The sequence below is a fragment of the Hyperolius riggenbachi genome, chromosome 5 (assembly GCF_040937935.1).
Source record: "Hyperolius riggenbachi isolate aHypRig1 chromosome 5, aHypRig1.pri, whole genome shotgun sequence".
Lineage (NCBI taxonomy): Eukaryota > Metazoa > Chordata > Amphibia > Anura > Hyperoliidae > Hyperolius > Hyperolius riggenbachi.
Genome location: NC_090650.1, coordinates 126,266,476 through 126,281,072, shown reverse-complemented (window position 1 = coordinate 126,281,072; position 14,597 = coordinate 126,266,476). Strand labels below are relative to the sequence as shown.

The 14,597-nt window shown below is 45.2% G+C and overlaps 1 protein-coding gene across 1 annotated transcript in view; it reads left to right on the top strand.

Annotated features, from left to right (window-relative positions):
• The window catches only part of TOPAZ1 (testis and ovary specific TOPAZ 1), a 239,064-nt gene that overhangs the window by 138,962 nt on the left and 85,505 nt on the right, over positions 1-14,597 (top strand). Inside the window, 1 exon segment of the mRNA XM_068236234.1 lies at positions 7,602-7,717. Coding sequence (XP_068092335.1) covers positions 7,602-7,717 — 116 coding nt within the window.

Genomic DNA, 14,597 nt, shown 5'->3' with positions numbered 1-14,597 from the left:
GGATTCAGGGGACTATAAAAATGCTGTTGTGTATGAGTGGGGTAGGTGGGAGACTATGCATCGATCACCGAAATCGATCCTACGCAAACCCAGACCCAATCATTACAACAAGAAAGTCAGTTTTAGCTCAGCTGAGAGAGCTCTCAGATCTCAGATGCATCAGATGATGTTGGGACAGACATCAGGACCGAACCCTTTAGCACAGACCCCATAGTATCAAAAACAAAAGAAAAAACACTGCAAATACAGGAGCAAAAAAGGAAACGCAGAAGGAGGGCGGGCAGGAAGCACAAGAGTTTAGGTATTTCCAATGTCCTCAATCTTTCTAAAATTACATTGTCTGATGTCCAGCTTTCTCTACTTTCTAGGGGCCTCTCCTTTTATCTATCCTGTCATTTTAATATGTTCAACACTATGTTGATGTTAACAAGTTTGTCCGTAACCTTATGGTGAGAAAACATTTTCTCGAGATGGAGGAGTCAGGATCTTCAGAGGTGGATGTGGGGCCAGCCGCGGGGCCCATTGTGTTTTCCGCCCGGGCGACCGGGGGGTTCCTCCGTTTAGGGGGGCCTCTACCGCCCTCTCTCTGGAATTTAGTTCCAGACAGTGGCGGCCCGGGCGGACACAGGCCCCGTGTCAGTCTCCAACCCATCCTTCTATCCTGTGCAGGTTAGGACTGTGGCCGTGGACACATTCCAAGATATGATTGAAAGTGAACTCATGCAGGTTCAGAGAGTATCCAGGGCTAGGTCAGACCTTTCTGCGCAGGAACGAGAAGCACTACGGTCCCTCAAAAATGACAAATCCATTGTCATTCGCAATGCTGATAAGGGAGGGGCCGTGGTTGTTCTGGATGCTGACTCTTATAAAGCAGAAGCTCTGCAGCAATTCAATGATATTCACACCTACCAAGTTCTGAGTGGTGATCCCACCAAACGTTTCCAGGCTGAACTTAGACAATTGCTTAATATGGGGGTGTCTTTGGGAGTGTTTACAACTAGGGAGCGGGGTTTCCTTATGGTGGAAGCACCAGTTATCCCCATATTCCATCATCTTCCAAAAGTACACAAACCAGACGTTCCCCCGAGGGGCCGCCCGATTGTAGCGGGTATTGACTCCTTGGGCGAACATCTGGGCCAATGGGTGGATGCTTGTCTTCAGCCCTTAGTTCAGAGATTACCCGGTTACTTACGTGACACGACACATCTACTTAACAGCCTGGATCCTTTGCGCTGGGAAAATCACTACTCATGGGTTACTATGGACGTAACCTCTTTGTATTCATCCATTCCCCATGATTTGGCTCTCAAAGCTTTGGATTATCATATCCAAAGGTATGGCTCTTTCTCTGATGAGCTGGGGGGCTTCCTCTTGTTAGCGGTAGATCTATTGGCCCACAATTATTTTATGTTTGACGGGGTTTTCTATCTCAAAAGATGCGGAGCTTCTATGGGAACCAAGTTCTCCCCATCCCTAGCAAATTTATATATGGGACGGTGGGAGGAGCTCCGCATCTTTGCACCTGAGAACCGCTTTAGTGAGTTTATTTTTTGGTATGGTTGTTACATAGATGATCTGCTGCTGATATGGGGGGGCCCTCCAGATCGAGTGCCACATTTCCTGTCCTATTGTAATGACAACAATCTCAATTTGTCGTTTACGATTTGCTGTGATTCCACAGAAATCAATTATCGGGATTTGACCCTGAGTGCATCAGATATGTCAAACAGGATAGTTACCAGAACCTACCATAAAGCTTGTGCAGGAAACTCTCTTCTCCTGGCTTCTAGCTGCCATCCTAAACATACTCTGAGGGTGATCCCCTATGGAAAGTTGCTAAGAGCAGCCAGAAATTGTTCGGAGCCCAGAGAGAGGGAAAAGGAGTTGGAGAGGAGACTCCAGGATAGGGGATATGACAGCTCGGATATTAAAAAAGCCAGAGAGCAAGTGAGTTGTAGACATCGTACAGAGTTGTTGCACAAAGGCACTGGTAGCAGACTGGGCAACAAAAATAGGGGACTTACTTTTACGACCCCTTACGACCTAGAATATAATAAAATTATTAGCATTATCAAGAAATACTTGCCCATTCTGCACTCAGATCCAAAACTTCACCGAATTTTGGAGGAGGAGGAGGGTTGCAGCTTCTCTGCGCGAACAGCCCCTACACTGGGGTCGCAGCTTTCCCCAAGTCTTTTCTCCAGCTTGGAAAGCAAGGCCCCCACTTGGCTAACATATATAGGTTCTTTTAAGTGTGGATATAATACCTGCAATTACTGCCGTGTTCAACTCGTGAGAGAATTTCCACTTTGAATGATGCGAAATTACAAATCAAACAAAACATTAATTGTAAAGCTAGCTACGTGGTTTATCTCATCAGTTGCACCGTTTGCAGATTGCAGTACGTAGGATGCACCACCCACCCCCTGCGTCAACGTATCTCTGAGCATTATAACGGACCCTCTAGATGTCTCAGAAATGAAGCTTATATTTCTCAGGTCTCTAGAGTGTCAAAACATTTTCTGAATGTACACAAGGGAGACATGAGGGGTTTTGTTTTCCAGGGGGTGGAAAGGGTTAATCGTTCTGCCAGGGGAGGGGATACATACAGGCTTTTAAGAAGGAGAGAGGCTTTCTGGATTTGGAGATTGAGTACACAAATCCCTAGGGGGTTGAATTCTAGATTGGATATTAGCCTAAGTTATGACACTGGTTGATAAAAAAAACTTTTCTTATATACATATCTTCTATTGGCTCATGATTTATATTATAGCCGTCCTTGTGAGTGTCTTTTATCTATGTGTTCAAACTATACAGGGCTGTAAAAATGACACACCGGATAATTTATATATACTTTCTCTTGTGTTTTTTGTATTACCTGACATTTGTTCTTGCACATTGTGTATGTCCAGATTTTAAGTAAGTTTGTATATTGGCATCGCCATTTTATATTGTGATATACTGTATGTACATGTTGCTTTAAGTCCATTGTCCACTCCCCCTTTGGGTGGGGTGACACTGGTCTATTTGACCACATAACGACCGCCTAACGCCGATAGGCGGCAGCTGGTCGTTAGTGGTTTTACATGGAACCTGTTCCATGTCCGTTCACGGAGGGTGTCTCCGTGAACAGTCTGCGAGCCGCAGATCGCAGCTCGCAGGCTAAATGTAAACGCGGGGAAGACATCAGCAGCACCGTAAAGGAGATCGCCGATCCCCGGCCTCTGATTGGCCGGGGATCGCCGGCATCTGATAGGCTGAAGCCTATCCTAGATGGCGCAGGACGGATATCCGTTCTGCGCAGCCCATAGCCTGCGGGAGAAGCAGGTAAGGGCAGAGAGGGCGGAAATCGCTGCGGAGGGGGGCTTTGAAGAGCCCCCCCGCAAATCACAGGCAGCCGGCGGCGATCAGAACCCCAGCAGGACACCCCTCTAGTGGGGAAAAGGGGGGGGGGGGGGAAGTCTGATCGCCATGCTGCAAACCTGATTTGTACTGTGGGCTGGAGAGCCCACGCTGCACAGATCAGGCAAAAAGCGCCCGGTCCTTAAAGAGACACTGAAGCGATAAAAAATTATGATATGATTTGTATGTGTAGTACAGCTAAGAAATAAAACATTAAGATCAGATACATCAGTCTAATTGTTTCCAGTACAGGAAGAGTTAAGAAACTCCAGTTGTTATTTCTATGCAAACAAGCCATTAAGCTCTACGACTTTCAAAGTCGTGGAGAGGGCTGTTATCTGACTTTTATTATCTCAACTGTGTTTGAACTATTTACTTTTTCTCTGCCAGAGGAAAGGTCATTAGTTCACAGACTGCTCTGAAAGAATCATTTTGAATGCTGAGTGTTGTGTAATCTGCACATATTCTAGAATCATGCAATGTTAGAAAAAACACTATATACCTGAAAATAAAAATATGAGAATATTTTCTTTGCTGCTAATCTTCTAGTAATTATTTATAGTACACAACCAATTCACTATATCATATATTTTTTTCGCTTCAGTGTCTCTTTAAGTGGTTAAACTAGTGCTCTGTAGCAGAATGTAAGCTATGATTAAGGAGCCATGAGCTCCGGTACGCGTGAGCTTCTTTATCTTTGTATTCACTGATGTGACAATAAAATGGACTTTTTTTCACCCAGCCACTGGTGTAGCGGAATTTTCCTTCCTTGCCGTCTGTATGAGTCTTATGGATTCCTGTTTCCCTTTGGCTTGAGAGTGGAGGGTTGCAGCGGTCCCACTCCTGCTCTAGTACTAGGGAGATATTTTAAACGTTGCAATAACCGGTACAAATGGGCAAATGTGTGGGTTTTATCCACAGTAGAACGTTTTATTTTAACACTATAATGGCCGAAAACTGAGATTTTTTTTTCTTATTCCAATTAAAATGTGTTTAGAATACAATAATTCTTAGCATAATGTACCTCCCAAAGAAAGCCTAATTGGTGGCCATTGTGAAAATTGCTATGGTCATAAAGGGGTAAAAACCCTCCGTGGTCAAGTAGTTGAGGGATCTCTAAAGTTAATGTTTCAATCCTTAAAATAGCTACAGAATTCTAAAGTTAAAGACTGGCTGTTAATTCACAGAGAGGAATGCATAAGTTAAGTGTGAGAGAAGTTATCTCCTGGCCTGAGCTATCATTAACTTGGGAGTTACTACAGACTCCAGCATAAAGTGAAGCATTCTGAGCTGTCTGCTTTACTGGTTTACGCAGAAAGGAACTCAGTTTAGAGACAAATATACACAGGCACACAGATAGGTGGGAGACAGTCACCAAGCATAATATATACACAGACACACATACCCAGCCACAGCATCTCTCTCTCCTACTCTGGCTGTGTACACAGGCTAGCTGTAATTGTCCTGGCAGAGGAGACAGCAGGAGGGGTGGAGCTACATCCTGCAACTGCTCCTCTTCTCCCTATATACTGCATATGAAAATAACTACAGAGGTGATAACTTAAAGAGGAACTCCAGTGAAAATAATGTAATAAAAAAGTGCTTAATTTTTACAATAATTATGTATAAATGATTTAGTCAGTGGTTGCCCATTATAAAATCTTTCCTCTCCCTTATTTACATTCTGACATTTATCACATGGTGACATTTTTACTGTTGGCAGGTGATGTCACTGGAAGTAGCTGCTGCTTGCTTTTTTGGCAGTTGGAAACAGCTGTAAACAAGCTATTTCCCATAATAAAACGAGGTTCACAGACAAACTGCGGGGAAAAAAGTTTCCCATCCTCCCTAAAGCGAGATCAGTTGCTTCCAGGACTTTTTGACTGTGGCCATCTTGTGGCCAAATAGTAAAACTACACCCACGTACATTTTTAATTAAATACATTATATTACATTTAAAATTAACTGTTTACGTCCCACACCAAAAATTACCCAAATAAACTGTTTAAAAAAACTATAAAAAAAACACAAATAGTTGCCTAAGGGTCTAAACTTTTTGAATATGCATGTCAAGAGAGTATATAACTAATTTTTTTAATTATAAGCTTGTAAATAGTGATGGACGCACATTGAAAAAATGCACCTATTTCCAAATAAAATATTGGCGCCATAAATTGTGATAGGGACAGGGACATAATTTAAAACCGTGTAATAACCGGGACAAATGGGTAAATAAAATACATGGGTTTTCATTACGGTAGCATGTTGTAATGATCTGCGGGCGATTTCCAGTCAGCGCACACCACGTGCGCTGAAGCAGAAGGAAATCGCCACAATCAAAGAAGCAAAGTACCCAGTATAGATTTGTAGAGGAGAATTCCAACCAGCAGATGGAGCTGTGGAGTACAGAGGAATAAGTCCTCTGTACAGCCACAGATGCCAGATTGAAATTGCACGATTAAGCAAGATGGGCAACAAAGTAGCAACACAGAAGAAAGCAAGAACAGAGACAGACTATATGAATGTCTACCAATCTAGTCGCAACCCAGCGACGGTAGACATATCACATCAGAACAGACCAGAATGAGAAAGCTTTTTGCAAGAGAGGCGATTGCTATCAGCAACACAAGACTGAGCATGAATAGTAAGGAAGACACAGCAAATAAGTACAATCTGAACGCCAAGGAAAATAACAAATGAACTAGCTAAACGCGGTCACCGCACGTTATGCGTAACAGTGACAAGCGCGTTAATAGCACGGTCACCGCACGTTAAGCACAACAGTGACAAAACGTTCCAACCCTGACTAACAAATGAACATGGAGAACAAGGACAAACACATAGCAGGAACGCTTGGTAATCGGTTGGCTCACACCAGACAACAGCATGCGTTCGCTCCAGACAAAACAGACTAAAGGAGTAACCAATAGCAACCGCAGCTAAGGTAATACTCCAAGACTCAGACAAGGGAGATCCACCGCCTCTAACGCTAGGGCGAATGCGATCTAGGAACAGGACAGAACGATTCACTGTCAGCCACCGCTGGCGACAGAACAATCACACAGACAAGACAGAATAGGCAGCACAAATACACACAAACCTGACTGCACTAATAGGAGTGCAAGGAGCACTCCCTAAGAATTAACTACACTAGAATATAGCAACAAAGATGCTGAGGCTCTAAGGTTAGTTTCCCTATTTAGAAACTATGTCAAGCAAGGAATCCTGGGAGGAAGTGACATTTATACTGGAAACCTTCAAAGGAAGCAGACAAGCAGATTGCAAGATAAGTAGATGCAATTCAGTCAGCCTTGCAAACTGACAGAAAGGCCTCTTTTCCCTGGACTGAACTATGCAAGCTGTATAGGAAACAAAAAACTTTCCAGGGAATCAAGGCCAGCAGAGCGGATTTTGACACATGTATTGATTTCAAACTATAATGGCCAAAAATTAGAATTTTTTTCGATTCTTTCTTAAGCTTCCTATTAAAATGGATTTAGGATAAAATAATTCTTAGAAAATGTGCCACCGAAAGAAAACCTAAATGTTGGTGGAAAAAAACAAGATATAGACCATTTCGGTGTGATAAGTAGTGATAAAGTTATTTGCGAATGAATGGGAGGTGAAAGTTGCTCGGATGTATAAGGTGAACACTGTAGGCTGAAGTGGTTAAGGACAGAAATAAGAGAACTCTCTCACTGTGAAAACGTATCACTACACCTTAATAAGGCAAGCTTCTTTAGTGAATTAACACTGGAAATATTGATGTGTGGTGATAAGTTTTCTTACCTTATCACCAGCATGATCTTAGTGAATTGAGGCCATTGTATTAAAAGCTGTTAGTTCTATTAGTGCATTGTAGTGTGATGCAGATCTCTCTGCAGTATTCAATTTATTCCTGCTCTGCCTCAGTCACTGGAATGAAATGTAGTTAGTGTTTACAGCATGCATCACCATAGGCCTCTGTGTATTGTGGTACGTTGGACAGCCACCTGTGTTATGTTTGAATGAGCTCTACAACTAATGTACCATAATCTTAATGGCAGTATTATGTGGTGTAATCAACCAGTGTGGTTATACATGTATTTGAAAATGTTTTTAGTAAATCCCTGAATTTGTGAGATACACAAAAAATTAGTTTAATGCATTGTTGCTAACTAGTAGGGCTCTTTCCTATTTTTTTCGCATTCTCTCCACAGTTTTTAGATGATGGATTGAAGCCTACACTGCTAGAAATCAGTCATATAATATCAACTTTGAATACGCTCCCCAACACTGCAATCTTCACCAATTTCCTCTCTTCTGTCAAATCAAGGTGAGAAATTGGTTATGTATATATTCTGATTTTTCTGTTTTATATCTGCAAGAAATAAATGCAAAATGTAGATATTTTATTGTCATTTATATTTACATCAGAACATGAAAAAAATTACTACTCTGCAGCATACATTATTGTGCTCTGTCTCCTTTGTTCAGAGAGGCATGTATCCTGTTAACTCCTCACCCCTGTTTAATAATGCATAATTGAAATAAAATATCAACCACGGTTGCTGAATCTTTGTGTGCTGCAACACAACATTCATAAAGAGATAGCACAGCATCCACCAATGTAAGATAAGATGTTCTTTTACAAGTTTGCACTAAAACATTCAGCATTTCCTCCAAGAAAACTTGGTGTTTACTATTCACAGTGCCTCCAATAATTAACATTAAAACTGCATTGAATACAAAAGTCGTATCCAATATAGTGGTAAAGTTCCAGTGTGTTGGCATCCAGGGATCTCAGGAGCTTTCATCCATACTATCTCAGGGAAAAAAACCCACAAAAGTAGATAAATACTTGCTCTACTTAATATATATTGCACTGTCCATGTTTTTATTTTAGTGATTTTTCTATAGTTAAAAAAAAAGAGAAAATCCTTCTTAGGATTCTCCATTTTTACTTTGTCTATCTTGAAGCCAATCCTGATGTTATTTCCTCCCTTACTCTCCTCTTCCTTGATTGTGTATGAATTGTCTGCCCTCCTCCCAATCTTCAGGCAGTCCCACCCAGCTCTGCAATAGAAAGTGCATTGTCTCAGCATGATAAATATTGGCCAATCAGAGAGGAACAGAGGTGTGGGAGGGGAAAACAGGAGGGAAAGAGGCTTCAGCCAATCAGGCTGCATTAGTTAAGTCTGAGGGGAAATAAAGAAGCAAAAAAAAGACAAACCAGCATGCCCTGCAACTTCCTTTGTGCGTACCAAATAAGAGTCAGGTAAACTGGGGAATGATCATTTATCAACAAGAAAAGTAATAGTTTTTTTTTAACTTTTGGATTGCCTGGTTAGCATCCTTATTGTTTAACAGATAAAAAAGAATTGATTTTATGCCCACCAGTTACTTTAAGAAGACAAAAATACACTCAAAAGAAAATGTACACCAAGATTGGTGAAAATCACTGACATGTGGGCTACTTTCACACTAGGGAGCTGGGGTACTCTCCCCGCTGCTCCCCGATACATTGGCCTTTACTGTCCATGAGACAGGCCGCAGTATCTGCGATGGAAGTGCTTCTGGTGACACAGACTCTGCAGCATGTTACCGAGCGGTACCACTTGGCACATGATTGCATTGGAGTCAATGGCACAGCAACATATTATTCGTTGTAGATTGGTGCTGTACGGCGTGCATAGGCATACCAGTAAAGTTGAATGAAGCACTTCCTGTCTGAAAGTGTGCACATGACTTAGGACAGACGCAGGTGACATCTGACATCACTTCCGTACACGCTCGAGGCAGGGGGTAGACAGATTTCTCAGGCTGTGCTATCTGCTGCAGGGACAAACCTGCATGCAGTGATGCACTGCGGTAGGCTCTTCTGCCGCACGCAAATTACACTGCACCAAACAGTCTCCGTCTACAATCATTTAATCTACAGTCTTGACATTTATTTTACAAACAGAAAAAAAATTGCTGAAGTGCTTATAAAATCACAATTGTTTTTCATCAAGACCCACACTAAATGCATTATGACCCTTATTCAAATAATTTTCTCCTAGAAGTTGCATTTCTTATCTTTTCAGTACTTTCTAATTGAAAACAAAATGGGGAAAAAAGTACTATCAAAATTATTTATTTTCTTGCTTACTGGTGGCATTTTTTTTTACTTTTTTTATTATGCAAAGTATCAAAGCATGACAGAAATAAAACGTCAGTAATAAACAAGAAATTTCACATAAGGACTAGATCGCATGAGAGCAATACACTAGAACAGGCTTTCTCAACCAGGGTTCCCTGGAACCCCTGGGTTCCTTGAGGACTCTGCAGGGGTTCCTTGGCATTTTACCTCATCGTGGGGGAAGTATAATAGAGCACACTATAATAGGTGGTACTGTAACAAGAAGCACTAAATTGGGGGGTCAGGAGACAGTATAATGAGTGGCAGTGTAATAGGAGATAGTGAAATTAGCAGCCTAACCTACTTTAAAACCATGCCTCCTGAAAAATAAATGTAGGGGTTCCTTCGAGACCAAAAAATTGTTTGCAGGGGTTCCTTGAGATCCAAAAGTTATTTACAGGGTTCCTCCAAGGTAAAACGGTTGAGAAAGGCTGCACTAGAACAAATAACGAAAGGTACAGTAACATATCCAGAGAAGCAAACTACATAAATAAGCAACTCGTGTGAGCCAGCCAGATCATAGAAAAATCACAAGTACTGCATATGTGGTCACTGAAAGACATGGGACGCTGCCCAGTCAGCCCATGGGCCCCAGATTTTTTTCAAGAAGGGAAGTAGATTGCCTAATTATGCAGGTAATTTTGTCCAGAATATATATGGAGTGAATTTTGTTGATCAACTCAGCACTAGAAGGGGGCAAGGATTTCCAGGACTTGGCCAGAAGTGCCTTAGAGGTATTGCAAATCTGGCCTAGAAGTTTGTTCTGGTTCTTAGGAAGTTGAGGATGGGACATATGAAAAATTGCTGACCATGAGTCCGGCTGGACTTGTTTCCCTTGTACCTCAGAAGACAGGAAAAAGCTAAGGGTCCAGAAATCGGAGATCAGTGGACATATCCACTAACAGTGCACTTGATCAACTGGAGCAGCACATCCGAAAACCTAAGTCAGAGGAAAATAGGCTCCACTTGGCCAGTTGATCTGGAGTTGTCAACCAGTCGTATAATAATCTACAGCTACGCTCCTTGGTTATAGTGTTTTTAGAGGAACTAGCCAAAGCAGAGAAACTGGCCTCCCATTTCTCCTCATTTCATGAGGCGTTCAATCTGTCCTGCCACTTTAACAGCCGTTGAAAACGTCTGGTGCTTCTGGTACCAGAGATCATATGTCGAAGAGATTACGCCATCTAGGAGGGGGTAAGAAGAAGAAAGACTACAGCCTAGAACGAGATGTATGCAGGCCCCCCGATTAATCGAGATTGAAGTGGTGGACCTGTAAGAGTCTAAACACCTCAGAGTTAGGAAGGTGAAATTTCTCCTGCAATTGGTCTTAAAAGGCATTTTATTGACAAGGTGTGAACATTTTACCAAGGAGATAACTCAGGAGGAAAAAAGTTTATTGAATGAATGCCAGTGTCCTCAAGGACTTTTCATGGTGCTAAGCATGAATGTATAATGGTGCTGAGCATACTATGTATAATGTGGAAAAGGAGCTCCAGTACAAACATGGGCAATCATGTAAAAATGGATGAATTCCCAGCATATGAGGTGGGAATGGGGGAAGCTGGGGTAATGGTGTCTGTGCCCCCATTGGAGACCTTTTTGAATAACCTCTACACATGTAAAGTGCATTTAAGAAAGCAGGACAGGTTATTAGGACAATTGAGGCCAAAATACCAAGATGGCGCCCACGTGAGCAGCCACGGTCGCATCGGCTCCCAGCAATTAGTGTTTAAGTGTTTTTAGTGTCTTTTGTTTTTGTCTAGTCTACTCAGTTTTAGCATATGGGTTTCTAAGCTACCTACCTGCTCTTCCACCAAGCAATCAGGCCCTCCAGCATCATCGGAGGGGCCTCTGCCATAGCCACATCTGCAAGCCCGAGGTCCTGCTGCCCGGCCACCCACGTGGCATCCATCCCCGCTGTCCCCGCAGCCCCGAGGTCCGGCTGCGCGGCTCCCACGTGGCCTCCGGCATCCATCAGGAGGATCAGCGCCACCCCTGTCCCTGCAGCAGGAGGAGGAACACCGCTGCCGCTGTCCCCGCTGCCCGGAGGTCCGGCTGCTCGGCTCCCACGTGGCCTCCAGCATCCATCCGGAGGATCAGCGCCACCCCTGTTCCTGCAGCAGGAGGAGGATCACCGCTGCCCCCGCAGCCCGGAGGTCCGGCTGCTTGGCTCCCACGTGGCCTCCAGCATCCATCCGAAGGATCAGCGCCACCCCTGTTCCTGCAGCAGCTGTCCCCGCAGCCCGGAGGTCCGGCTGCTCGGCTCCCACGTGGCCTCCGGCATTCATCCGGAGGATCAGCGCCACCCCTGTTCCTGCAGCAGGAGGAGGAACACCGCTGCCCCTGCCGCCCCGGGGTCCTGCTGCTCGGCCACCCACGTGGCCTCTGGCATCCATCCACCCAGTTGGAGCGTCACCGCTGCGCTGTCCCTGCAGTCCTGGGCCCTGCTTGGCCACCCATGTACTCCCGGACTCCATCTTTGCCAGAGAGTCTCCGCTGCCACCTCTCCATCTCTGCTACACACCGGGAAGGGCTCAAGCTACTCTGGTAAGCAAGTTTATCTGCCACCCTAGCACCCTTGCTTGCACCCATGCTCGCCCTATCTGCGCATCTGAACTCTGTGCCCTAGCACCCTTGCTTGCCCTTCCTTTGGATCTCCGTGCTGGACCTGTGTATCCAGCTGCCTGCCACAATGTGTTTCTGCTTGTTACCTGCCTGCTACCCTGCCTGCTACTGGTGCTCTCTTGCCTCATGTGCTCTGCACACCTGCTAGTCCTGCTTTATCCATCTGCTCTGTACACCTTGCTGATCCTACTTTACAAACTGCCTGTCACAGAGTCCGCTTGACTGATACTGCCAGTTACCCGCACTCTACAAACTACCTGCCACAGTGACCGCTTGAACTGTTACTGCCTGTTACCTGCACTTGCCCCCTGCATATTCCGTAGCAGCTCCATGACTATGAAGCACGACGGGCATCACCACGCACACCAGAGAGGAACTCCTGCTATGGGAGGCCTGCAGCGCAGAGTCCCATGCATCTCTGCGGGACACAGTCTGTGCACACATTGGGCTACTCACCAGGAGGGCCAGGTGGGCCAGCAGAAGATACCGCCCCAGGGGTAAGAGAGCAGGAGTCCAAGTGAAGCTTAAAAGAAAGTGCCTGCGTTCACCCATCCCAGCCATTCTCCTGGCTAATGTCTGCTCCCTCCCAAACAAGATTATTGAACTGCTCATACTGCTAGGACATAATCGTTCAATGGGCACAAACACCCCAGTCCTCTGCTTCACTGAAACGTGGCTGAACTACACCATCCCGGACAACTCCCTCCAACTACCTGGCTTCAACCTCTTCCGCGCAGACCGTGACAGCGCACTCTCCGGAAAACAGAGGGAGGGTGGCATCTGCTTCTATATCAAGGCCACCTGGTGCACAAACACATCCATCATGGACAGTCACTGCTCCCCTGACATTGAGTTCCTACTCATAAACTGCAAACCTCAATATTCACCATCTCCTCCTACGTTCTTGTAGGAATATATATCCCCCCCAGTGCCAACACCAAGATCGCTCAGCGTATAATCAGCGACACCATCTCGAGGTGGGAGACATCCCTCCCGGACTCCCTCTTCATCGTCTGCGGGGACTTCAACAGCGCGAACCTCCACACGGAGATGCCTCGCTACAAACAACACATTACTTGCCCCACCAGGAATCAGAACACCTTGGACCATTGCTACACGGTCCTCAAGAAGGCGTATAAACCTATTCGCCAGGCTCCCCTGGGCAACTCTGACCACTGCCTAATCCATCTAATTCCATCCTACAGAAGGCACCTTGAATCATCCAAGCCAGTCCTCAGGACTGTGAGAAAGTGGACAGAAGAAGCTAAGCTACAACTGCAGGCCTGCTTTGACTGCACAGACTGGGCGACCCTCGAGACAGCCTGCCTGGAGGAATGGACAGAGAACGTCATCTCCTACATCCGCTTCTGCGAGCAGCTGTGCATCCCCACAAAAACCTTCAGGGCCTATCCTAACAACAAGCCCTGGTTTAATGGCAAGTTACGCCGGCTCCGGAAAATCAAGGAAGAAGCACACAAGTCCGGGACACCATAGGAATTCAAGGCAGCCAGATACACCCTCAAGCATGAACTGAGTGCAGCAAAGAGGGACTACTCCAACAAGCTGGGCCTACGCCTACGCTCAAACAACACACAGGAGGTCTGGCAAGGTCTTAGGGCAGCCACAAATTTCAAAACTTCTCCCCAACATGCACCCCCGGGCCTCGAGCTAGCAGAAAAACTCAACCAATTCTACTGCAGGTTTGAACATCAACCAACCCTGGTAGGAGACCTGAGGGCCAACCACTGGGCACCCTCCATACCCACCCCTCCTAGTACTGGTAGTGCCCTCCCAGAACCAGCTGTGGTCCAGGCGACAGACGTACTCAGGCACCTCCGGAAACTTAATCCTAGGAAAGCCTCTGGCCCGGACGGCGTGTCATCCATGTGCCTAAGATCCTGCGCTAGCCAGCTAGCCCCAGTGCTGACCTCCATTTTTCAAAATTCCCTGTCGGCTGGCAGAGTACCCTCCTGCCTTAAAAGGTCCACCATCATCCCACTACCCAAAAAACCAGGTGTCACGGATCTCAACAACTACAGACCCGTGGCCCTTACCTCAACGATCATGAAGATCCTTGAAAAACTAGTCCTCACCCATCTGAAAAACTCCACTAACGCACTCTTAGACCTACTTCAATTTGCATACAGGGCAAACAGGTCCGTAGAAGATGCCATCAACATCAGTCTGGCATACACTATGGAACATCTGGACAGACCCAACACCTACGCCAGGATCCTCTTCCTGGACTTTAGCTCAGCTTTCAATACGATCTGCCCGAACATCCTGTATAACAACTTGGCGCTACTTGGGCTTGATGGTAATCTCTGCACATGGATCAAGGACTTCCTCACAAACAGTATGCAACAGGTCAAACTTGGTAGCTGCCTCTCCTAAACAAGGACCACAAATA